This window comes from Nymphalis io, chromosome 1 (genome assembly GCF_905147045.1).
Source record: "Nymphalis io chromosome 1, ilAglIoxx1.1, whole genome shotgun sequence".
NCBI lineage: Eukaryota > Metazoa > Arthropoda > Insecta > Lepidoptera > Nymphalidae > Nymphalis > Nymphalis io.
Window position 1 is genome coordinate 8,770,682 of NC_065888.1, and position 27,756 is coordinate 8,798,437.

At 30.8% G+C, this 27,756-nt stretch overlaps 3 protein-coding genes across 11 annotated transcripts in view; 1 reads left to right on the top strand and 2 right to left on the bottom strand.

Moving 5' to 3' along the window:
• LOC126771250 (major facilitator superfamily domain-containing protein 12-like) overlaps positions 1-19,917 on the top strand; it is an 85,275-nt gene extending 65,358 nt beyond the window's left edge. For 4 of the 8 annotated variants that reach the window (XM_050491161.1, XM_050491240.1, XM_050491550.1 and 1 more), the window contains 9 exons: positions 14,518-14,687; positions 15,533-15,616; positions 16,045-16,267; positions 16,712-16,823; positions 17,016-17,215; positions 17,897-18,083; positions 18,179-18,290; positions 19,001-19,151; positions 19,711-19,917. In XM_050491161.1, coding sequence (XP_050347118.1) covers positions 14,518-14,687; positions 15,533-15,616; positions 16,045-16,267; positions 16,712-16,823; positions 17,016-17,215; positions 17,897-18,083; positions 18,179-18,290; positions 19,001-19,151; positions 19,711-19,855 — 1,384 coding nt within the window. In that variant the 3' untranslated portion in view covers positions 19,856-19,917. Of the gene's footprint in view, positions 1-10,414; positions 10,520-12,194; positions 12,418-12,898; positions 13,099-13,917; positions 14,161-14,517; positions 14,688-15,532; positions 15,617-16,044; positions 16,268-16,711; positions 16,824-17,015; positions 17,216-17,896; positions 18,084-18,178; positions 18,291-19,000; positions 19,152-19,710 lie in introns of those variants that run through there. The other 4 variants (XM_050491309.1, XM_050491636.1, XM_050491389.1 and 1 more) reach the window with 4 other exon arrangements.
• On the bottom strand, positions 18,574-21,817 carry LOC126771169 (uncharacterized). The gene has a single exon (XM_050490956.1). It carries the CDS (start codon positions 21,756-21,758, stop codon positions 19,917-19,919), a length of 1,842 nt encoding a protein of 613 aa, XP_050346913.1. The 5' UTR covers positions 21,759-21,817; the 3' UTR covers positions 18,574-19,916.
• A 3,462-nt stretch (positions 21,818-25,279) lies between these two features.
• Positions 25,280-27,540, bottom strand: LOC126768341 (CD2 antigen cytoplasmic tail-binding protein 2 homolog). 2 transcript variants are annotated; one of them, XM_050486377.1, is made up of 3 exons: positions 27,187-27,540; positions 25,963-26,275; positions 25,280-25,883 (listed from the first exon to the last, which is right to left on the bottom strand). In XM_050486377.1, exons 1-3 carry the CDS (start codon positions 27,205-27,207, stop codon positions 25,390-25,392), a joined length of 828 nt encoding a protein of 275 aa, XP_050342334.1. In that variant the 5' UTR covers positions 27,208-27,540; the 3' UTR covers positions 25,280-25,389. The 2 variants fall into 2 exon arrangements, with proteins under 2 accessions (XP_050342334.1, XP_050342326.1); XM_050486369.1 differs by having other exon boundaries at positions 27,182-27,539.
• Between the last annotated feature and the right edge of the window lie 216 nt (positions 27,541-27,756).

A 27,756-nucleotide genomic window follows, 5' to 3' on the forward strand; every position in this document is an offset into this window, starting at 1 on the left:
AAAAAAGTTTATAGATATAAAAACAAACGCTTCAGGACTAATATCTCAGAGAAATAATAGAAGTTTTCTATTCGTTATTCAATAGGATTTAGAAATAAATATCAATAATAATATTATTGAGCGGAGATTCCGTGTTGGATAAAGCACGATTCTTTGCGAGTTCAAATCTGGTAAGCACTGACACGCACTGAGATTCATGTGCTTATACTCTATTAATTTAAGTCTGTTCACTTTTTACCAAATGCTACTAGTGAGTGCGGCAACGCAATATTTTGATTATCCATTCGATTATTGACACTTTTATTGGTAGGTATAGATTATCAATTTTTGCTGTTTAATAATCTTTGTTTTGTTAGAGGTTTTTATTCCTTCCTTTTATTTATTTTTAATAGAACACAAAACAAATTTGCTTAATTAACTTTAAATTCGATTTTTTTTATGGAAAAAATTGCAATAAAATATTGTATTCATCTCTTTGTCGTATCAATTATGTAGAAGTTTACGTTATTTATGGGTTACGAAAGTTGGCCATGTCAGAAGACTAAGAATAATAAATATACAATTAATTACTTTACTCAAATAAACATTTATTGTAATGAAACTTGTAAAAAATTATTTGGTTGCTTAATTTTTTATGTTCAAACCCCACAATTTAAAGCCATTGGCTTCTTTTCAAAATATATAAGTAGATATGTCGGAATGTTTAATTTATATATATTTTATTGATATTTGAGTGGACGCAAAGTTTTTCCTATACATATTCATAAATTGAAAAAACCGATAATTTTCAATTTATTCATTTCCAGCGAATACATTCGAAGTGCCATAGAATGTAACTATTTATGACGTATGACAGTTATTCCTTTTTTAACTCATATTTTAACGCTATTATAATGTACAAGTTTATTATATAACGCATTTATAAGTGAATTTTAAAAAAACCGCAACTGCAAATGCAAGCATTATATGCTGTAGCTGTTGGGATGAACTCAATAATCTTCTTTTAAACAGAAATATGTATAAGGCAGGTAGCCTTTGCCCAGCCGAGGGACATATACGAGTTTTGTTTTCTTTGTTTTATACTTCATCTTAAAAGTGGATATTTGTGGGTTTTTTTCCTTTATAATATAATAATTGTACTATTGAATTTCTGAAGGGTACTTAATTTAAATCACTGGAAAATATTTCATTTTACATCGCCCTTATCTATCTGTGCTGATAATAACTGCATGAGCGAATTGTAAACGTTTTACTATTTTCATTTCTATACAAATGTTCTAATAAATTACGCATTGTTCTGTTTCATGACGTGGATCGGTTTGATAAACACACAACAACACAACACTAGCTCACACGAACGATAAATGGACATTAATTCAGATAAACAATAGACCTTTCTCTACGTTTTTTTACATTTCGGTTGGATACACAAGCCGTCGATGAAATAAACGCTCAAAAATCAACACAATATTCGAGCGTTTCGAAGGATTAATGGGACAAAAAATAAACAACCATGAAAAGATTTAAACGCTGCACTACTATATTGGTTTAATTCTTATTTTGTACGTTACTTTTTGTAGTAGATATAAAAATAATTTAGTTAGTTGCATAACTAGATACATATCATTATACTCAGACACAGTCAAGTCTATTACCCTTGCGGTCAGAACGTAGACGAAAGATCTAACAGAAGGTCAGTTCTCATAATAAGGAGGATGATTAATTTAACAGTATATAGTACATATGTATATAAGCTTTGTTATAATATACATAAGTCTTAAACTTCTTCGAAATTCTTCTATTACACGTGAATGTTTAATCGCTACCTCTTCAACTGGGAATGTAAACTATTAATATTAAAACAGCGCTAGAAAAACAAAAGCTGATATATTTAGTAAAGATTTTGTATTCGGAACAAAAAAAATATCGTAAGAAAGTTTCCACTTGTCGAAAGGAATTTTGCCACATGTGCCACATCCAGCAACCCATACTGCACCATGGTAGTTCAAACCTACTACATAAAAGCTGACGACCTGAGCTGTGTCTTTATAAACATTTAGTAGTTACTCTTTTTTCATATGAAATAATAGTTAACTATAGGTACACAATTTTCTTGTATGTCCTGTATGGAAATCTACAAATACGAATAACGACGACGACCGCTTTTTATAAAGTTTATATTATTTGTTTTTTGTAAAATAAGCCTGTCTATATTGAGATTTTATTAATATAAGATTTAAATTTATTAATAAACAACGTTAGTGATATAGGCGGAAACTTATTATTGTAACGAATAAACATATATTTACTTTGCGGAGTCTGGCAACCAAACCTACCACACCAAATGGTGTTGTAATTGTAACTTTGCCTTTACTAATCGTGGTTATGGTTGTCTCTGATTCTATTAAAATAATTTATATTATTGTGAACATGTACATAATATTGTTTTAAGCATACTGTGAAATAAAAGAAGTACCTATTGCCACTTTGTCAATAGCGTAGGAAGTTTTGAGCGCCAAGATTATAAATAGATTTATTATTGAATAATAGAAAACCAAATTACTATCAGTTTTCTTACAAAATATTTATACAGCTATAAAAACGAATTTATATAATTTCATCGCCCTTTTTACCCTTTATCTAATAACGTAAATGTATTGGAAATAAAAAAACACCAACAATTTAACGCTTTTATGTTTTAAAATAAAATATTTTAATTAAAAGCCTTCAAACAACTCATTCCAATCTTCTTTAATTGCGTGCCTCATATCCTTGGCTTCAAATGTAAATTAAAATAATTGTCAAAATTGTTACGAATTTGAATCGTCTCCTAAGAGACCTACATTTAAATATTCAATCCATTACGTCAATTCAATGGAATATTTTATTGTCTTCTTTCAATAGATTCTATATAGCCATTACAATATTCATCCAAGGATAATAAAACAATAACAACCATATTTAAAGCATCATAAACTAGCATTAAAACAAATTATAAAAGTGCTATATTCACACAAATCATCATACAGATATTGCGTTCGGATACTTGTACAAAAAATGAACTAATTAATAACTTTCTTCTTTTTTTATTCATTTTATATGAATATACTAGTAAATAGGCCACGACTGACATGTTGACGGCTTACTTTGTCCATAAATACTGGCAGTTTAAGAAATATAAACCATGACTTATAACGTCAATGCGCCTCCAACCACAAAATTTATGATTTGTCCCTTGCATCTGTAACTACTCGCCATTTAAACCGGAACACAGCAATACAAAGTATTGCAACTGGTCTGTACAATAACTGGTTAGTGGGTGGCACCCAGACTTGTTAATATGTCTCACCCTATAGGCTAATAACGTGTAGTAATGTTAAGCATGTAGGTATCATAAATAATCAGTATAGAAACAAAGACAATTTTTACGCCCATTCCCATAAGCTGTAATAATATTCTTGTCTTACCGCACGCCTCTTGCCTTTATTTCCTCATACGTTCTGTTATCTATATATTAAAACTCACGTAAAGAAATTAAAGTAACAACCCGTAAATGCCTCATTGGTGAGCAACGGATTTCTCTCCTCTCAATAATAACATTTATGTAAGGCTTAATATTGTTAAACTACTACGTTTCTACTTGTCTGATTACTAACGATTAAATCGAGAAAATTTGCATTTCCACGAACAAATGTATATTATTATTAAAAATATGCATTCTTATATATAGTCCCCATTTAGATCTTATATATCGGTGATTTTACAATCTCTGTTCTTATAAACCCTCACAGGGCTTATGGAGGATCGGCCCACCGCGTATAAAACAGGTCAAACTCGTTCTAATAATAAACTGTTTAGAATCGGAGTTTTATAGCTCTTCTACACGATAAGATATTTTTGTATAATTATTAATAAGATTTAATTTAGGCAAAAACACACTACCAGTTGGCCAATAAAGGGAGTGGCAAGTGGTCGTCTCGGATCTGACATTACCAACGCTAGGAACAATCGGCAAACATCTGATATTGCATATGAGCTGACAAGCGAGATTTGAGATGCTACATATGTTGTTTATAATTTATGTTCACTCATTTATACTTATCACCGTAATTGAATAAATTTTCTTGTCATGAGAACAAGAAACAGACAAAAGGACGAGTCGAATATTGAAAACAAAACTATTTTATTATAATAAATAGTACATACATACATACTTTTGTGAATAGACGCACCTTAAGTACCTAATTTACTCATTACATTGTTATGGAAGTCAGTTGTAACCGTTTAAATAGAAAACAAATAGAGCTAATAGCATTTTTTGAAAGTTATTCGCATTAGGCACGCACCGCTTAAGACGCGAAATTAAATGATGCTATTTGTAATTATGTCACGTTCAAAGACCCTCGTTTGCTGTAATCATGTACATATCGGTCTTCACAGGCTACACAAGTATAACCAAGTAGTTATAACGAACTAACAGAATCTGCTATCGGCTACTTCATATCTGCTGATTGCTTGATCTTTATCGGGTTTATTTTCTATTCTTCAAGCCTGAATTTTACTCAAGTCAAATCTTGCAAGACAATTTAAAAATTCAATTAAATTTCAACGAAACAAATAAATTTTGCTTACACTTGTGTCGTTGGTGAAAATACAATCTAAAGCTAAGATTAATAAATGATTAATTATGTATATATTTCGTATACACACAATTAGCACAAATTTAATAAATCAATATTCAGATTGAATTAATTATTCTACTATTTGCATAATATTATCTCGTTTCGAATAATCCGACTTCTTTTCACAATTTTTTATTAAAAAAAATATTTTATCAATTACCATTAAATTTAAATTAAAAATAGTATTTAGATTCTGATCTATTGTAACACTTTAATCTTACTTCGAACTAATTACATTAATACGTAAGCTCAATTTTTTAATTTTAATTTTTTTTTATATACCTACCTATAAAGGTATATCTACTAATGTTAATAAAGTGTAAAGTTAAGCCTAAAATTTAGGCGCAATTTATCATGTGAAACTATATTAATAGAATTTGTATATATCTTAAATACTAAAGTACCATTTTATAATGAGATTCTTCAAGATTCAATGGAAATGCATTTTTTTCACAAGCTTTACTTGCCTGGGCCGACTTTTTGTGTGATATAGTTTTAGATAGATTTGTTGATTTACGAATGTTATTTAAATTCTATAATCAAAAGTCAAATTCTTAATAAATGCAGCTTAATTAATAAACAAATCAACTTCTTGCTAACGCTAAATTAAACTTATTCACTACGTATTATAAACGTATTAATCTAAACATAAATATGTTATTAATATCAACATACATCTTCATTATATTGAAATTCTAAATCTAAATAGTAATGAATAGAACACAAAGCGTTAATATAATAATATAATATTATGTTAAGTTTAAGGAGAAACCACAACTGCTTATAGAAATTATTAGAACCTATAAGACTATAAGTGGTAATGACTAACTTATTAGACTTATTGCCATTTATCATATAAATATAGGTACGCAGTTTCGAAAAACATTAGTCGCACATATTTTATACTATATTAACGAAATAGCAAAGCAGGGAATATATTGGTGGTAGGGCTTTGTGCAAGCTCGTCTGGGTAGGTACCACCCACTCATCAGATATTCTACCGCAAAACAGCAATACTTGATATTGTTGTGTTCTGGTTTGAAGGGTGAGTGAGCCAGAGTAATTACAGGCACAAGGGGCATAAAATCTTAGTTCCCAAGGTTGGTGGCGCATTGGCTATGTAAGCGATGGTTGACATTTCTTACAATGCCAATGTCTAAGGGCGTTTGGTGACCACTTACCATCAGGTGGCCCATATGCTCGTCCGCCTTCCTATACTATAAAAAAAATACATACAAACATGATTATAATCGCTTAAAATAATTTATTTCGTGATCTAAAAACTATCAATCAATGCATATACTAAAATGAATATAAAGGTCACACGTAGTAGGACCGGTAAATAAATAAATAATTTTATTTACAATAAAACCTTTCAGATGGTCAACCTATTTTTTTTACTAATTATATATGTATTTCAATATATTTATACTTTTAATACGAGATCATTAAGTATTATATATTTGCGGCGTTCGGTGTCGGTTTTTAGTCCCGCGACAAAAGGAGTGAAGGTATAGTAGCGATTGTATAGCGTATTCCAACCACAAGAGGATTAAACCCCAATAAGCAACTTTGACACCGATATCATTGGTCAACGATATCAATTGACGCGATATCATTGATCGAGATCTTGAATAATCTATGCTATTCACCATGGATTCGCGAAAAAATGGCGTTTTCAATGTGCGCGAAGTTGTAATCGGAACTTTAAAAGTTAAATTAATGTAGTTATAACTAATTAAGTGGAATAGTGTTATATTATAAATAAAGGTAAATTAATCAATAACTGTTTATCGTGCCTAATACAGAAGAACAATTAGAAAATCGCATGCTATTTGTAAATCTACGGTTTGTTTACGTTTACTCGTACTTCGATTGGAATAGGGAAATATTTTTCGAGCAATGATCACGCACGAATCGCGTCTAAAGTTAGCGGACGCGATTCATGGGCGTGTGTGGACCCGGCTTTCATAATTGTTGCTGAAATAATATAATTGTTAAGACTTTCGTTGCGTTTGTCACGCCACGCCATTCTGTTGTATATATTTATTTTTATTCTGGGTATTTATTAAAGAATTTGTAATTATACAACAAAAAATATTTAAAATTGAAAGTTGCAAAACATCAAAGAGCATAAGTTCGTTTTGAAATCCTACTTGATTTTATATTTATAACAATTTTGAATGCCATGATTATAATATTGTGTGATATAGTGACTCGACTGGTCGACGCAATACACTTAAAAAAATCTTAAATCTTCTTCTCGAGATGAAGACCTTTTTACAGATGTTTATTTTTATTATTATTAACATTTACAGGCTGCGATTTTACTATTACTTTTATACCGTATAATATTTTTAGATAAATAATTTAACAAAAGGTAAATAAGTTCTGAAACCCGACTCTAAAAACCAATGCTGAGTTGAGCGTAGGTGTGCACTTATGGTACAATAATAAACATTCAACGAAGAACTTTTATTAATTATATACATACATTTAAGTAAAAAATATTTTCATATAAAACTGGAGCGACAGAAAAATATAGTTTAATAAGCTGCGTTGTTTAAATTAACATAGAAATAATTAATATTGTTTTTTAAATGAATTACTTTAGTTAAAGCAAATGTATTCGTTTTATAAAATGTGTCAAATTAACTTCAGTTGATTATATTATTGTTAAAACAAATAATAACTCTTATCTGACTACCTGATGGTGAGCGCACCAAATTGTTCCCCCATGATTAATGCGCCAACTGGTGTGTGCGTGGACATTCGTGGTTTGTTGCAGTCCCGATAATTATTATATCATCATTCATTAGCGCTGCCATGCATAAAACGAACATTAGAAATATACGCGTAACTGCATATAATGTAATTTGCAAGCAAGGGAGGAATTCCCTATAGACCGAGTAGAGCGGCAAAATTCAGAGGGTGGCAAAACTTGGTGAGTTTTTTTAGTAATCGCGTCCTCTGTGAACCCACACATCAACGTTTAAAAACTAAAACATGTATCCAGAACATGTCGCAAAAAATACCCGTTTGGAGATTCCGATTATTAAAAGTATTTTTAATAATTATTTCAAGTAGAAGGATGGCGGTACCCTTTTTTAACGATGGAAAAAGGCATTATGCGTTTCCCTCTTGGGAACAGTGGTGTATGTGGGGCTCGCCTATGTCCAAGGCGCTGAGTGCGCCCTGAACAGTGCTTTCCGTCTTAATGAGGAGCTCTATATCTTACTGCATCACAAAATCATTGTAACAATAACATCACTAAAATTTCTAAACGTTGGGCCAATAAGCAAATTCTTCTCTTGTTATGAAGAGAAATTGAAGTTGCTGCATACTGAGCTATATCCATCGTACTTAAGTTTTTTTCATCCTCGGCCACGAGATGAATCGTAAGCTACTTAAATATTTTTTAAAGCTTTTCATGGCTTTAGTTAAGTTACTTAAACCAAAAGGATAATAAAAATTGATAAACCAACTCTTTCCAATTACTTTGCGCCATCTAGTGATAAGTTTTTAAACTATTAAGCAAAAGATGAAAGAACACGTTCGTAAAAACGACAATATTTATATGTATTGTACATATTTATTATTCCAGTCTATAGATACATCGTACTGCACAAATACTTTCATAGATGTCGCTACTTGTAGGAAGCTGATCGTAGTCTGACATATAATACTTTGTATCGTCACTAGACGGCGCTTAAGACTAACTAATTAATTAAAATTTTTACATTCTTGCAAAAATATTTATTATATTCGTCCAGAAGTAAAATTTATTTGTTTGTTACGTTTTCACATCTTTCCTACGCAACCGATCATCATGAAATTTTATATACACGATTGTTGAAGATGTCGGAAAAATCATGACCGACTTTACTGACCGCCGCGTAAACCAATAGCGTTTTATGTAATACGATAAAAACTTATGTAGACCCTTCAAGCCGTGCAAGGCCGAGATGGGTTGCTAGTAATATGATTATATTTGCCAACGTGTTAAGCATCGTCAAGCAAAAAAAAATGATTTCTGAAACACATTTTATTTTATAGTAAATTAACAAGGATGACATACATGTCTTGCAATTTAATAGCCAGTTATAATCGAATAAAATAAAGCTAAAATAATATTAAGAATAGATGAAGAAATAGAACTTTTCGTTATTATGCATAAGTAGTAAGTACGTTTTGCAAACGAGCATTTTCATTTAAATATTATCCGAGAAACCGGCTGTTAAAATCTTCATAAGGCCTAGATCCATTATACTAGATAAGAATCACAATAAACTACTATGTTAAATTATTTCTTTATTTTAAATAAGCAAATTTATAGTTTCGAATAAGAGCATACTAATACCAGCACTGCAAGCAATTATCAGTGGGAATTGAGGGGCAAGTGGCATGACGCGGGCACCCTATACAACCAATACGTGACCCTCCATGCATTCGATCGCCAAACTAAGCGTCCCTGGGATAGCCCTTGCGTAAGGTGAAATTTATTGTAATTTTTACCTTCAAATGTGAGCTTACCATTTGAAGAACCAATTAGGAAGATGAGCTTATTTTTTTATGATCTCAAAAAATCATATTTAAAATATAAAAATATTGGCGACATTTTTTTCACGAATACTGCAAAAATACTTTTTTCATATATATATTAAAAAAAACAGTATATATGTTTGTAATGAGCATTTTAATGTAAGTACCTAGTAGTAATATTTGTCGTATTTATAAGTTTTTAGTTTTTTAGTACTAAAAATTAAATGTTTGATCCTCAATCAAACATTTAATTTTTAGTCTAATTATAGACATTCGCTTAATATAAACATCATTCAGATGTTTATATGTATTATGTTCGTAATAACGGCCTTGATACGATGAATACCGATAGTGTTGCATAAGAGTTTGTATCGATGATTTGTAAACAACGCCGTATCGCCAATGGTATGATTTGACAAATCCTTAATGACTGTGACATTGAAATTGATTTTTACCATATAATGTTTCCTTGAAAATCAAATACGTAGTCTATTATAGTACATATGATACAAATGCAATCAAATAATTCTTAATTCAAAATTAGCAGTTAGTCTGGATATACTACAGTCTATTTACTGGTGATAGGGCTTTGTGCAAGCTCGTCTGGGTAGGTACCGCCCACTCATCAGATATTCTACCGCAAAACAGCAGTACTTGGTATTGTTAACCAAAGCCTCGGATTGGGGCCAACTAAACGTGGTACAACTCAACCCTAATACGACACATGTTGATGACGCGATGAGTGGGTGGTACTTTTCAGACGAGCATGCACAAAGCCATACCACCAGCAAAATGCTCTGAGGAACTATTTTTTTTTTTACTATTAATAGGCCAGCGTTTGACCGTTGACTTGCCTGATGTTAAGCATTGACATGGTCTAAGATATAGCACGCTTGCCTATAAGAAACCTGTTTACTCTGGATTTAAAGACACCAACATTGTACCTATCGGGAAATACGGACTCAGGCAAAGCATTCCAAAGTTTCGCAGTGCGAATGATGAATGTAGACTCAAAGCGCTTCGTACGTAGGCGGGGAATTTCCACTGTGTACCTATGGCGCTTTGGTCGCGTTTGCCTGGCCATTCGATAGTAAAAAGGGGCTAGAGGAATCAGTTCATGTAATTCCTGAGCACAAACGTATCCGATAGAAGACTGAGAGTGATGCAACCACACGTCGATGTTCCAGACTTTGGAGCCTAGACTCGACCAATGCGTCGTCTCCTATTAACCTTCTGGCACGCCTCTCAATTAACTCTAGAGCCTGAAGGTGGTTATTGGCAGTGCCATCCCAAAGGTGAGAGCAGTACTCCATACATGACCTCACTTGTGCTTTATATAAGTTAACTATTTAGATTAATCCTATCCGCTAAATTTCACCACATCGGACATTGCGTTTAAATTCTTAATTCCATCCATACCATCTCAATGTGTGGAATCCACTACTACAGCGCTATTTTTAAAGCATTTCCTGCCTCGCACAGCCATTCTGTAGAACCATATTATCCGGTAGTTTTTCCGAACCGTTAGGACACAGAAACATTCAAGAGAAGCCTAAGCATACTCATTCTTCAAACTGACAACGCTTATGCAAGCACTCCGGTGTTGCAAGTGTCCTTGGACATTGGTAATCACTTTCCATCAGGAAAGCCTCCTGCTTGTTTGCGCCCCTTTTCATAAATAAGGTTTCTTCCAGTAACAGTTTATTTCATTTAAAGTAACTGTCGCCCCCGAACTGTGTATATAAAATTAAATATCATGAAGAATATGGATCACAGTTATGATCAATCTGCATTAACAAAAGATTAAAATAAGCAATAATAATATGCTCACTAATATATTTCACGTGATTTGTGAAAAAATCCGCTATCATAGGATCGACTTTTGGTAGATTATTTGTTAGTCTCCGTGAAAATACTGCTCTTATTTTAGCATAAAATAATATACTAATAATCGATCTAATATTATATAAGTGAAAGAACGTATGTGGTGCGTCAAATCACAATGAAGGATAAAATAAATATAAAATTATTAACGCGCGTATTGCAAAAGAGTCGCACGCAATAACTATTGGGCGAAGTGACATCACAGTCAAAACTCGGACGGAGCAAGAATTATACGAGTGCGCCTAAATTGATTTACTTATAAAAAAAGAGTTTACATGATATCATCATAATTTTCATACATGTTATTATAATAATTTAAACATTATTTTAGAACAAAAAAAATTTTTTTTACTTTACATTTTCCTAATTGCTTATACGATTTTAATTCTGTACAAAATAAGTTAACCTTATTTTATTGTTCCCTAAACAATAGTAGTCGCTTATGGTGTTATTTCCAAATCTGCCTTCTTTTTATTTATTTTTTTAGTTTTTATTAAAAATTTATTAGCAACTTTGTTTCATCCATTTCATTATTTAATAAAAGTAATAATAACAAACAGATATTACAGTCAAATTTTGACATTTGGGCATTTCAAAAGTTAATTAAAACTTAGATTCTGAAAAAAAAATTGAATTGATTGATAGGTAATCTCAAGGCCGTTTACGTGATCTGTCATCGTCGTTTCAACAAAAACACTAGTCAAGACCAAGCAACGAGGCCTTCGTAAAAGCAACACTTTTATAAACAATATAGATATATGTACTATTTGTAAAAATTATTAGAAACCGAAGTTCTTACATATATCTCATATTAATATTAATGATATATAAATATACCTTAACCTACCTACTTAACTACAGACACAGGGCATAAAATATCTTGATCTCATGGTTGGCACGTGTTAGAAAATCATTATAATTAGTAATGAATTTGCTTAGTCTATGAAAATTTTATCTGTATTCAGCTGACAAAGTTAATATTCCGTCCCCCTTTCTCTTTAATACATTACATAAATTAGCTATCCATATATAATCGTGTTTTTATTATTATTAGTATCGTAATTTAAATACTAGATGCTTATTGACGGTGCAAGACGTGCTAAATATTTTTGCAAGGAAATTCATAAGCGATGGTAACTACTTACGAATAACAAAAGGTCTTGCGTTCTAGCCGTTTTATTGTTTTAGCCCATTTTCTGCCTGTCCATTTGAATTGGCTAACTCAAACTAAGAAATCCTACGAATCTGACCGGACGAACTAATACAACTCTTAGCAACACTTTATCATAAATGTAGGAGTTCTTAAAAGGTAAGAAGTCAATTGCACAATAGCTGTAGAATACTTATATAAAATACCAAACGGATATATCAAAATGTTCTAAATACTTGATAAAAACATTTGTTATGTATTTAAAAAAAAGAAAATTTTATATAAGCGACGAAGTCAGAGCTGGTGACTAGTTGTTTATTATATATAATTAAAAAGAGGCCCGTGCCTGACCGGTTTTTCGAGGCCTCTAACGTTTTGATTCTTAATGGATTCTTTTACATAAATTATTTAGAAAAAAAAAAATTATATCCGCACGCGTAAATTGTGATAGATAAATAAATACGTCATTTAATGAGAAAACATTATAAGTTTTTATTAAAATGATTGTTACGATGCCTGAGAATTTTGTGAATTTATAAGTAACGGAGTTTAGTTTTAGTTTTGTTAAATAATTTGCTTTTTTATTAGTATCATCTAAGTTACCATGTATTTTAACGATTTCATTTGTGGTAATGGGTAGCATTACAAAAGAGTTATAGCAAAGATCGGGAACAAAAGTAACAACGGGTTGAAAGTAACAAACGTTATGTAGAATTGTATAAAGGACCTGGTATACCAAGTGACCGGTCAAATGACTTCATACAATTGTACGGCCACAGTAACCTTCAAACTCCGCAACCAAAACAAAGTTATCCGAATCTAGAAGAAATATTATGTATGGTTAGTATCAGTTAACTTTTTAATATATAAAGTAATAATAACAGCAGCATGACTGACTTATCGTCTTAACCACAAATACGTAAAACTTAAATTCGAATATCTACAGAACAACGTATTTAGGTCATTTGATACATAATCCTCGTAACTCGAGCAATTTAATGATACTCAATACGAGCGATGTGTGTGACTATGTTAATTTTAAAAAATAGATGCAAGATTTTTGGCTTTCCCTTGATATTTCTATAACTTTCAGATTGATTATTTTTAAATGACCTAGGTAGGTATATTAATTAATCAAAAAACACAATTATGTTATCTATTACATAAGTGACACAAAGGAGAAAACCCTTCCATAAAATATAGATTAAGTAAAGAAACTAATCACTGTAGTTTTTGAAAAAATACAGTATGAAAGTAAAGGGTAAACAGAGACCCTTTCTTTATGATATCTTGGTAAAAATATTCTATTGATTATTTTTAACTCGATTACTAAAATAAAAGGAGTCACTTTTTTCTTAACGTAAAATATATTTTAAAATAAAGAAATGGATCAAAATGTAACGTACATTGTAATCAAACAATTTATCCTATTGAGTCCGTAGCTTTCAATGGCCAGAAATTGATTAAACAACAATTCAACAATAGATTCATTGAGCTTTATTGCAGCTACAACTCAAATTTTAAGCGTATTTATATGCTTAAATATTTATATTATTATAAAATGCGGAACAACTAATTACATGAGTTAATTTTATATAAAAAATCGTATGTTGAACGGATAAACCTACTAGTTAAACTCACATGTCCGTAGGAATCCTTTCAAGCCGCACGCGTCGGTTTACCTGTTAAGTTTGATATTCGATACTCCCAGTGTCCCCAATAAAAGTGAAGTGAAAATGTTAATAGATTTTACTTTGTGATAATATAATAATTCAAATACGTTCAGATTTAATGTAGAATTTTAATTTGCATAAACATGAATGGTACATATGGATCAACAAATTTAAATGGTTCAGTGAAAAATGATATTCAAAACAACGTTGATGAGGAATTTGATATAAGGTGATGTGTCCTCACAAATCAACCTGAAAGGCGTTATTCCCGGCCAATTTGCAATTCAGTCAATTTATGACACGCTATCACTAAGTAGGACACAAAACGAACATTACCAGTCATCATTAAAGAAGATCAACTCATCCTGCTCTTAAATTTTCAGCAATGTTACATAAAACTAGACTTGTATTTTTAAATATTAACTTTTAAATAGAACACACACTATAAAGTTCTTAATAAGTATTTAATTGAACGCATGCTAATACTGAAAGAAAACTATTCAATTTTTTATGAATTATTTATGAAGGTAAATATGTAAATATTTGGTTTTTATTGATTTTTTAAAGTTTTGTTTTTTACTTCTAGTATACCATACAAACGGCGACGATGGTGGCGAATAAATCAGAACCTTATATACGGTCTAGGTCACATGTACAATGATCTATGCGCAGCGATGTGGTTCTCTTATATGATGCTGTTTTTCCAAGCGGTACTTGAAATGAGGGCCGTTGTTGCCGGCGCCATGCTTTTGCTGGGTATTAATTACACTTGTCATTCGTCACTTTCAAATTTTGCTATCTTATATACATTACATTCACAATCTAAATCACTTGACGAAGATTTATAAAATTAAAGTATAAATGTTAGTAATATTTCGTAACAACGATACTTACCTACAATTTTCATAATTAATTATTTGATAGTTCGAAAATCATAATATAGTATGATTTTTTTCCTTAATAATACAAGAAACAATATGATTCCTTTGAATAGATTTTACTATTTAAAGGAATCATATGAAAACATCATTTGAATTCTTTTAAAATTTTACAAGCCGAGATGGCCCAGTGGTAAGAGCGCGTGAATCTTAACCGATGATCGTGGCTTCAAACCCGGGCAAGCACCACTGACGTTTCATATGCTTAATTTGTGATTATAATTCATCTCATGCTTGACAGTGAAGGAAAACATCGTGATCTAATTTCACTGAAATTCAGCCACATGTGTATTCCACCAACCAGCATTGGAGCAGCGTGGTGGAATAAGCTCCAAATCCTTCTCCTCAAAAAGGGAGAGGAGGCCTTAGCCCAGCAGTGGGACATTCACATGCTGTTACTGACTTACTGAAAATTTTACATTGGTCACCTAATTAATTATGCTGTCGGAACCAGCCTAGGAAAATATATCTTCTGTTAAGTTTCCATCTACTAAATTTGTAAATATGTGAATTTTCTATGGTAATAATTTTACTAAGTAATTAATAACGAATTAAAATGTCTCGCTACCTGTAAATTTGTGAATCTGCTTATTTTAAAACTTACATATAGTAATTAAATAATTACTTTAATACTTAATGCTTTTTAAACGTCTGATACCACAGGACAAGTTGTGGATGCGCTCGCTACTCCAATAGTTGGCATATTAGCTGACAAATATAGTACAAAGAAAGCTTGGCATTTAACAGGTAATACTCTTAAGTTTTATTACTTACGAACTTAACTGTCACAAATACCCATATATTATTGTCCTAGCCAAATTTCGGCCTTGGCGGCTACCTCAAGGACTAACTAAACTGCTATATAATAAGTAGCTAATATTAAAGATATTAAATTTATAGAAAGATTGATACACACTACTTCTTCTACACAGTAGGTGTAGCAATACAAACAATATTAAATATTGCTGTTTGGCGAAAGAATATGTGATGAGGATTTCCACAAAGTCCACTAAGTTTTTTGTAGGATTCGTTTTAACTACGTTCTAATATGTATTAGTCGCTTGTAGACTTTTGTTTATTGACTGGGAATAAAACGAACACTCTTTATTGTATTTAACTTCATTTTAATTTTTAATCCATGTTAAATTTAATTAATAATAGATGTATAATTACAGGATGCCTATTAGTGACGTTCACATTTCCAATGCTATTTATAAGATGTTGGAATTGCTGGCCGAATAGCAATTCCGAGTATTTGAGGTGGTGGATGCCTTTCTACTATGCTATACTGATAACAATTTTTCAAATCGGCTGGGCTGTAGTTCAGATATCACATCTAGCTATAATACCATCTATCACTGACAATCTACATATACGATCCGAATTAACTTCTATACGGTAAGTCTCGTAGCTTTAACATATGGTGTTAGAAGGTAAGTAATAAAACAAACCTCATGCATAGGCATTCATTATAGAATGACTGCGTCGTTGCTCAGCAGCCCGAAGTCTAGAAGTTGGAAGTGCATTACATACATTTCTTGCCTCGGGAAGCACGTAAAGTTGTTGGCTCTGCGCCCGAGCTCTTTCCGGTCGTGTCAGATGACCAACCCTCGATGGGTTGGTCATCTGACACGATTATAAGATTGAGGGAATTGAGAGTTCATCTGTGTTTGCGCGCACTGAGTTGTGTTTATAATCCATCCATCCATTATCATAAAACCTGTCGAATGAAAATCTGCCACGTGTAGATATCTATTAACCCGTATTGTAGAAGCGTGCTTCTAAAATAAAGAGGAGGCCTTACTATAACACGTTAATAAAAATAAAAAATAAACTTTTCAGATATATGGCTTCGGTTATATCAAGTCTAGCCGTCTATTTCATAACATGGATTGTTTTAAGGGCAACAAACTACAGTACTTTTATAAGACCATCGGATGATTATAAATTTCGGGTTGGTATAGATGTACAAAATTTATATACATTACCGGCTTAGGGCCGTAACCACTTGTAAAAAAAGTTATAAACATTACAATATTAACATTTGATTTATGCCTGTGTTTATGTATGTATATATATAAATATATATTATTTATTAATTGTGTTTATGTATGTATATAAATATATATTAGATTTATTGTTTTAGGACGTATCATTAATTATATCCGGTATTGGGATACTTTCATTTATTATTTTCCACATTTTCTTTAAATTGAAACCATACAAACCACCAAAAGCGAACGGGCATCCCGGAGAAAGCGGCGAAAATGAACCTCTGAATTTTCTAGCAAAGACAAAAATAATGCATTTTTTACAAATGCCCTTGTTATACCAAACCAGTTGTTTGTAAGTATTTTAACTGATTGAAAGTACGAAAGAATTGTTGTTAGCTGATATTTAATTCGTTATCATGTCTAATAGGTATGTCATTTAGTTATAATATTATAGTTGGAATGGCCCAGCAAAGTGAAATTATAACATTGATCTTAATTCTTACCCGAAGACTGGGCTCAAATTGAAAAGCACTACTGATTGTAACGTGTTTATCCAACCTGCGGTGAAGAAAAAATCGTGGAGGAAGAAAAACCTGCCTTTGTTGGATGTAATTTTGCCGCATATAATATACTGACAGAACCAAGATCGCCCAGTAGTTAAAACGCGTAAATCTTAACCGATGATCGCGGGTTGAAACCAAGGCAAGCACCATTGAATTATCATATGTTTATAATTCATCTCGTGCTCGGCGGTTAAAGCAAATGTCGTTCATATTTTTTAATGATATTAAAATGTCTCAAGTATTAAAACCTCCCCTTTATTTTATTAGACTGAATTTAGTTTATTGTAATTTGAATTGTTCCAATTTAGCTATTAAAACTTAAATTAAATTATTTATTCATTTCTAAATCAATTTGTTTTGATTTTAAAAAATATATTTGTGCATTTATAATAGATAGATAAAAATATAAATCGGAAATAATATGAATAAATTGACATAGTAATTAATTTTACCTTGATTTAAAATTTCAGGTACGTATTTTCAAGATTGTACTGGGCCTTGAGTCTTGTGTACGTACCGCTTTTTCTCGAAGAACGATTATCATTTAATCCAACTGAAGGTTCTGAATTGGTAGCCAGCGTACCGCTTGTTCTTTACATATCTTCACTTATATTTTCATTCCTTTTAAAGAGTAATATTAACAAGATAGGACATCAGGTAATAAATTTTAACAATAAATCTGGATTTTAAGATAATATCGATATTATTGTTTGTTTTTTTTTTATTTGTAATAATTCCGTCCATTGTTATAGGTGGCGTATTTTATAGGCAGCTTCCTTAGTCTAATAAGCTGCATGTGGATAGCATTAGCTATCAGCCCAGAAGCAAATGTTGCACAAATATATTTAGTCGCAGCATTAATTGGTAAGTTTAAACATTCATCAAACTAAATACAGGGCAATATTCTAATTTGTGATAGGATAAACGTTGCCTTATTTATATATAAGAATTAATGATTTTAATCTGATACGTTTGACGATCATTTATATTTAAATGCGGTCATTAGAGGTAAAGAGAAGTATGTACTAAAGAGAATATTAGAATGAATGAATTAATTTATAAATATGTAATATTATAAGAGAGTATGCGATTAAAGAGAATATGTGTTATGTTATCAAGGAAAAACAAATAAAAAGCAGTGAACAAATCGTATGATAAGAATATTATATTTGGCTTAATATTACTATAATTCAAATTACAAGTAATGTATTTTTTCGTCATACGAAAATTAAACCAAAAACGAAGTCATATATTTCCACAGTCGTATTCTATTTTATATTAATTTCGAAATACTTTTATGTCTCGTTACTCCTTAGCCATATTACTATAACTCATACATTGGTACATATACGACAAGAATAATAACTGAATTACAGTTAAGTATATTTGCAAGATCTTGCACATATCGCTACTACACCCTAGTTACAATGGTTACCTACAGATGTAAATACAAACACGTATATATTAGAAAAACGAAACATTATTTTAAGCAAAATGCATTCGATACAAAAACATAATGTCAAAGTTTTTCACCCCATTGAACATAATAAATTAATTACAATGTTTTATATCAGGAGCTGGAAGTGCGATAACCCTGGTGTCGAGCCTTTGCGTAACAGCAGATTTAATAGGACCTCATTCTCATCAGGGTGCTTTAATATATTCGATTGTTACATTTGCCGACAAATTAGTAACTGGAATAGCTGTAATGGCTATAGAAAACTAGTAAGTACCAAAAGAAATTATATCGTTACAAAACTCAAGTCTATTTGAAAAGCCTTAAAATTAATGAGATTTATTCAAAGTAATACATGTGTAACTACACAAAATAAATAATATATGGAATCCCATTTCTAACACACATAAATTAATGGTACGCATAGAAGACTATAAAAATTATTCTTAATACAAAATTGTTATATTTTGTTTATGTACAAATAAGATTAGTATTGAGATATTTTGAAAGTTACATCTCATAATTCAGCATACATTTAACAAGATTTACAGTCTTAACTTTATACAAATTTCCACATCCACCTTAGTGGTGTAATGTGGTAAGCATATCCTTAGCCACATAACTTAATTTTAAATTACAGAGGTTTTAAATTCAGCAGACTTTTTAATAAATAAATTAAAACAATTTTTACAGCCAAAAATTTATGATTAGACAAATATACTCTCACCATCCAAGGATGTATAAAACAATACTTAAAATAAGATCCTTTGACTACTACAGGCATTTATTTGTATAACATAAACCTTATTTCCATTCATTTTTTTTCAGTAAATGTGATGATGCATTAACCTGCCCCCAGTACTATAGGGGAGTATTGACATATGCTTGTGGCGGCAGTGCTGTACTTGGCATATTATCTCTATCAATAACAATAATAAGTACCAACCACAGCAAAAGTAAACCTCAAACATAATTAGTTCATTTCAATTATTGTAACAATACACATAGTACAATAATAAAATATGATACATTGTTTATACTGGTTTTATTGGATTTAGTTTAAACACATCAATAAAAGGATCATAAGCCAAACGAGAATGACTAAAAAGATTAACTTTGATATATGTCTTTCCACATTTCGTTCGTGCTCTTTTCAAAATTTGTAACTTTCTATTCCGAGTTTTATCAGATACGGGTCCGTAAGCATACAAACAATACAATTTTTCACATTTTTTGAACAATATTGACGGATCAGAAACATCAAAATAGTTAGAAGACATTTCACATATGTTAACATTCTCTAATGTTTTACATTCACTCAATGATGAAAAAACAAGCTTAAAATCAATTCTTTTATCCACCAATCTTAAATTTTTAAGACTTCGACTGAAGGAAATGTACCTTGATACTGCTGCATAGCATGAACATGTAGCAGGTGCTTCTACATTTAATGTGACAAGCACATCACAAGAACTAAACAAAATTTCAAAAAAATTACAACGGTAACTTACTGTTCCACTCATACTCAAATAAGTTAATTTACTTAAATATACACAATCATAAGGGAATGATACACCACTTCTAATATCACCATTAAAAAGCAAACTTAATTGAACTTCACGCTTTTTTTCAAAGTGATAATCATAATTTAAAATGCAATCTGGTTCGACAACTCTACGTTTTTTGTATGAAAATCCACACAATTCACTCCTGTAATCAGAGGTTGAAGGAGTAGGAGTAGTATAGAACCAGTCATACTTATCATCCACATGTGTTCTCCTTGATGAAATAAATTGACAGGGAAACAATGGTCGTAACTTTCGTAACAAATTTTCAAAGAAACTTTTGTCAAAATTTGTTGTACTTTTATTCCAAAGCATTATAATAACATTTCCAAAAATAGATATTGAAAAATCCATTATGAAATCTACATCTAAATCAAAATTATCACCAAAAAACTTTTCAAACAAAGGTGTTGCGTACAATGAGGTACTCTTCAAGTTTAAACGAATTATAATAATAACTTCATATTTTTGGAAATCCAACACATTAAACAATAGCATTTCATGCATAAATCCATAATACACACTGGAATTCTTCCCATCTAAGAAGTATATTGAGAATTGATCGAATTGCACTTTTTCTTCAGAGTCTTCATTTTCATAAGTACTCATATCACATTCTATCACTGTATATTGTAAAGCTTTCAATCTGCTTTTGCATAAAATATATAATGGTAATTGGGAATATATTAAATTACTGAGATTCCCTACAAAATTAACAAAATCTAAGTTTTTGAACACTTCTTGACATTGTAGTAAAGAGTCTTGTAACAATCTAACCCGGGTAGTTCTACCAAACATAAAATTTATGCTTATATTTTTTATACTGGGGCAATTTTGGTAGAGTTCAACAAAATCGAAAATGCTGATATTTGTATAAGAAACATTTAATGTTTTTAAGGTCTTCAGTTTATTCATAGCTGGCAGAAGTAAGGTTTTAGTTAGGTCATTAATTCCACACAAGTTCAACTCTTGAAGATGTCTTGAAATATCTTTAAAAAAGTTCAGTTTTAGTGACTGCACTGTGGCCATTGTGTTTAGAGATAAATCACATGATTTAACAACTCTATATTCACTAATTATAGAACGAATTCGTGAACAAGCAGTGTATAAATTGTACAAAGAAATAGTATCCAACTGCTTAATAATAATGATTAGAATCTCTTCAGGTAAATTTACTATATTCATATTTAAAAAAATTCGGTTTCTTCTTTTTAACACCGACAGACGACAAAGAGCAAATTTACTGTTTAAGAATATTCTCAGTATGGACGCTTTATCATATATTTGTTTTGAATTCGGATTTTCCTTCATAAATCTTAATATTTTACAGCTTTCATTTCATTATCATTTTTTGACATGTTAATTCCCAATTGTCAAATTCTTTACTATAGACGTAGAGTACACTATTATCTCTGTTCTATTTACTTACTCTTTGGTTGGTCTAAGCTCAAATGCGAAAAAATGTATCAACATAATAAAGTAACATTTAACGAATAATATATTTTATATTATCTACGGTACAATATAGTTGGATGTAAAATACGTAATTAACATTTATAATTTAATGATATTTTAAGAAGTACTAAGTTAATACTTTTTTTAGCTTCTAGTCGCGAGTTTGGAGCGTTCAAAACTTGAAAAACCTCGGACTTTTGTAACAGATAAAGGAATTATATGGTCCAGGTGAGATTTGTTTCTTTTTTTATAATATAAATTATGATGTACAAAACAAATGCTTTTGATTATTAGAACAAAAAACTATAATAATTTAATAATTAAGCATATAAATAATTTTACTTTGAAATAACATATTTTAATCGTTGAAATTGACCTAACTATACGTCTTTCAAAGATACGGGATAGGGATACGGTTCGTGGGGAAATGAATCTTGAATAAGTAGTACAACGTGGAGAGGGGAATGGAACTGCAAGCAGACTTATGTACAATAATATCGATAATTGATTAACGATTACGACTATAGCATGTAAGTTACATAAGTGTCGTAGAGCATCCACGCTCGCACTCTTCGGAATCAATAAAAATAATTTGTAATCGTAATTGATGATTACACGTTGTAATCGTCTTTTTTGTATATTTCTGACGAAACTTTTATTAACGACGATTACTTGGCGCTCCATTTATGTTCGACAAATGGCAAATTAATTTACTTTTGAAAATGATAAATGTGAAATGCTTTATTAAAAATTAAGAGCGGTTTTAAAGCATAATTTCTAACCTTTACTTAATTTTGCACGGTCCTGAGGAGGACGGCAGCGTGCCGTACGCACTAGCGAGGAGTACAAGGGGACAACATTACCTTCGTCCCCTGAGGAAAGCTCCGCCGAGCCACGAGCGCAGCACAGCACGAGAGAGGCCGCGGATGCGTTATATGACACGATCCCGCAACCTCTCCGATCTGTGCTGAGGACGGCCATCGCAGTGGTTTTAATGAGTAAGAATCCCACATAACCCGGTTCCACCCCCATGGGACCCGGGTAACTTTCTGAAGGTTTCCACTGGGATAAAAAAGGGGGTTAATGTAGTTTAATGTAAAAAAACAATGTTGTATGTATAACTGTTAAATGCCTCGTTAGTCGTGTGGCTAGAGATATAAGGCCGATAAAAAGTTAGTGATTTTTTCTATCAAAGATTCTATCAAAGCCCGCAGCTTTCTAACAGTCCGGAATCTGGAAGTTGGAAAAAAATGATTTTTCTTGATAGATAAAAGAACGAAATATCCTCAATTTCTTTTTAATTTATACTCGTAAAGCTTTAAGTTATTGAAACACAATTGTATTATTAAATATGTCTACAAATAATCTAAGGCATTTTTTGTAAATCCCTTTCGGTTTTTGCCACCCATACGTACAATATTATAGTATTTTTCTTAATAGTTTAACAAAGTCTTTTATAACAACTGTATAATTAAATTAAAACGATTTGTCTAAAAAATAAACGTTTCTAAGCCCACCGAAAGATATATATCATTTATACTCCCCGTTAGAGAAGCCGGGTAAAATCTAAATTTTGGTGGCTTTAGGTGCTCTTAACCAATCAAAAAACAAGAAATAGGTATAAAAATAGAAAACCCGATAACAAAACCTACAATAAAAGTAATGGTTCAGTTTCATGAAATCATGCTCGCTGTCGCACTTTCTGTTTATCCCTTGGTTGATTATTTTTTCTATATATTTACTAATACTGAGCACGTCGGCATATATAATATTCTTTTTATATATTTATTTAAGACCAGGCATAATAGATAGAATAAATTAATAATAGAAATAATACATTGAAAAATTATTCGTTAAATGTTCTACTAATAAATTAATAGGTTATTACATCATGCATTTTACAATTCACATTGGAAAAAAAAAAACAAAAATATTTAAAACATAAAAATATACATACTACATAATTTGACGTCGGCGTCGTGTTTGTACATGTACGGTTGTACCTAGTTTGTTTACGTAAAGGTAGAGGTACTGTATACAGTGTATTGTTCGCTTCGTCCAATTTGTTAGAGCGCCGCGCAATTAGAAACAACTAAGCTTTTGTCATAATTAGATAGAACTACATTACTAACCGCAAAAGCTAACTACTCATTTAATCAACATGAGAAATCAAATGAAAGAAAATGATGATCTGTATCATAGCATTTTATCTGAAAACTTGGACATGATAAAATAAATTTTCCATTTGAGTCCAGATGCAGAAAATATTGATATCAGACAAGTTTACTATTACACCTTAATCAGACTACTTTAGAAAACTTCTTCTACATCAAGCTGAGTAGTAGACCAATTTGTTGCTTTTGCTAGGTTTATTTTATGTTATAGATAGGCGGACGGGCAAATGCGCCACCTGATGTTAAGTGGTCACCACCGCCCATAAACATTAACCAAATATTATCCATTCCTTACCTTCATTACTTATCTTCAATGCGCCACCAAACTTGGGAAACTCTGACACTATTATTGCGATTTTGCTTTCACCATTAAAACAAAGTCAGTGACAATAAGTATCTTCAATGCGCCACCAAACTTGGTAAACTCTGACACTATTATTGCGATTTTGCTTTCACCATTAAAACAAAGTCAGTGACAATAAGTATGTGCAGTAAATCATTATTGTCAACATATTGTCATAATTGCGAAACTGACAAATTATTTTAATAATTATAAATATGACTGATTATGGTAAAATTATAATTAAAAACATGAAAAATATAAACCTTTAACTCTCAATAAACACATAGATTTTAATATATATAAGCGAAATCCCACTGATTATTACCTTCTCCTCAAAAAAGGGAGAGGAGGCCTTAGCCCAGCAGTGGGATATTTACAGGCTGTTACTGTACCACTGATTGATTAATAAAAATAAATGAGTATTACGTAAACAGAGGGTTTACTTTACCCCTTGTTTACTTAATGATTCGCTCCTAAGCCTAACATCCCAATTTTTTTTTAACCTAACCTAACCTTTAGGCTATATGTTTTTAAATTTTTTTTAAGGATTTCTTACGTCATTGACACATGTCAGTGCAGAATGAGACATGTCACACTTTTCTAAGCAAACACTGGACATGGGGGGTGTTCCTGGGGGTGTGTGTGGAAATGTAAAATCGCGCAAGGTCAACGACATAGGTCGTTCATCAACCTCTTAAGCAGAAAACTACTACAAAAACAAGTCCACAAGAGGTTTCTCCACAAAAAAGCTTAGACCATTGACAAACACTCAGTAATCAGTATTATATACTCATGTCACATCTGCCTAGGGCTCTACTAGAAATTGTTTCTTTATAATGGACATAAAAATAACATCACAATATATTTATTACATTTATTATGAGATAATAAAAAGCAACAGAACAATTTTCCTGTTCTTCAAGTAATAAAATTTATACCACTATTTAAAAAAAATATAGGTTTTAATTAACTACATGTATAATTCAAAATCAATTCTATTGGAGTTATAAAATTGAGAGTCTTCTCCTTGTTTTCTAACCCACACACCGTTTTTAAAATAGCCTTCAGAGGACCATTTATTCATTTGTTCAGTTGAGTGAGGTCCAGAAATTTCAGCATCATTTTCTTGTGTCCATTTAAATTCCCACTGTAATGTTTTGGATGTTGTTCCCTCTGTACTGCTTTCACCAGTGTCTTGTGTTTTACAATCAATATTAAGTTTTTCTTTTTCATCAAAATCATCTGCATACATATCTAACTGTGGATCGTTATTCTTAGCCTTATCTTTTGCAATTATATCATTTATATTTTCATAAGTTTCTTGATAAATATCCATGTTACCTTCTTTAGTCAGAATTTGATTTGCTAATTCTGTAATTCTGGTAACGGTTTTACTACTTTCGTCTACTATTCCTGCTTTCTTCCTTTTCCAACGTTCAGCACTCGAGATTTTAGAATTAGCACCTAAAACAAGGTATAAAAATTAGTAATTTAATTCCATAAAATTAAATGTATAACAATTACAATACATTTTTTTCCTTACCCAGTCTTTGTAAGCATTTTGCAATACTTTCTCGTGGTTTCATAAATTGCAATATCTCCTTATAATTTTCAATTATATTGTAGTTATCATTTGTTTCTTCCTCATCTGAGTCAGAATCTTCTAAATTACTTTTTTCTGTATCTTCTTTAAATATTTTATATTTATCTTCTGGTCTACCTTTAATTTTTACCCAATCAATATTGTCCAACCAACCATCTCGAATCTCCTTTTCTTTTTTCCAGTGGTAGTGTCCTTGTGTGTCGAAATGACCTTCTTCAAGTTCTTCTTTCATATTAAAAGGTGTTATAGTAACCTAAAAATATATTCTATATTAACATTGAGATATTTTTTTTATACTCCAATAAGAATAAATATAAAACATTACATGGCTTTAGAAACTATATATTTCATTAACTTTTTTAAAATCTTCCATTAACATTTATCTTGTTAATTACATCAATCAAAGAGAGATTTTCCAGAAAAGCATAATGTTGTAATAAATCTTAATTATATTATCAAGCAAAACCATTACCTTGCTTCATTAATCCATTTAATCTTGATTAAATAATACAAAATATTCTCAAAATAAACAAAATTATATATTCACAACATTCACTTAACTACATATACACAATAGTACTTTTATGTATACTTTATTCCAACCACAACAGAAGTAAAGGCAAATAAACAAATTTGAGATTAAACTGACACAATATCATCAATCGAGATTTTGAATAATCTAAATCATTATAATAATAATTCAACAAATAAATTAGTTTGAATGTTGGGGAAAGTTAGAAATTAAAGTGGATACAAGTACTTAAGTTGAATAGGTTTGTTTTATGAATGAAGGTAAATATATTAATCTCTTGCGTAAACTAGCAATTGATATAAAAATGTTTCCTATTCCTAATCATAACCAATGGAAAAAATATTATCAAAAAAATAATATTTAAAAAAATATGTATTTGTTATCAATATTTAATACCTAAAAAACTTACAATACTAATATATTTATGTATATTATTTATAATTTATTTTGACATTAATTCCTTGCTTAAAGAAATTTAACTTTATATTTGTCAAAAGATTGAATTTTAATAATTGTCATGATAAACAAATATTTCATGAGTACTCAAAAAAACAAGTATTAATACACATATATGTATCTACTTAATAATGAATATTTAATAAAAGATAGGTTATAATGTTTACTCACTTCACCTTCCATTCCTGCAACTCCATCTTCTTCGCCCTCTATATCATTTGCATTAAGAATATTTTGCTTTTCTTCTTCTGCTGCGCTATCTTCTTCGTCGGAATCTAATGAATGTTTTTTGCCTTCTTTTGAAGGTTTTCTTACATTTTCTTCAAAAGCGACTGATGCTACTCTTTTGGACATTTTATCTTTTGAAAAAGTTGTAAGTCTTATTAAACTAGTAACTTTAATCTTTGTAATATTATTAATATTTTGTTATATGTAATGAAATTAGGTTTTTTTCAATATCCTGATTCTCTGATCAATCATAATCATTAGACGTGAAACAACACATTTGTTCAACACATTCACAACTAACAGAATTCACAGATATTAAAGTCCAAAAAGTTATTTGACAGAGAGCAGACTATATTAAGATGCCAACGTTATTTTTGTCCATTTATTTATAATCTATCTAAAGCCTCTACTATACGTTGGGCCGTACTGGAGTATCCAGTATGCCAGAGTATTGGACGTACTTGTATAGGTCCGATTTATGTATATCTTTCATTACACCTATACATATAAATAAAATT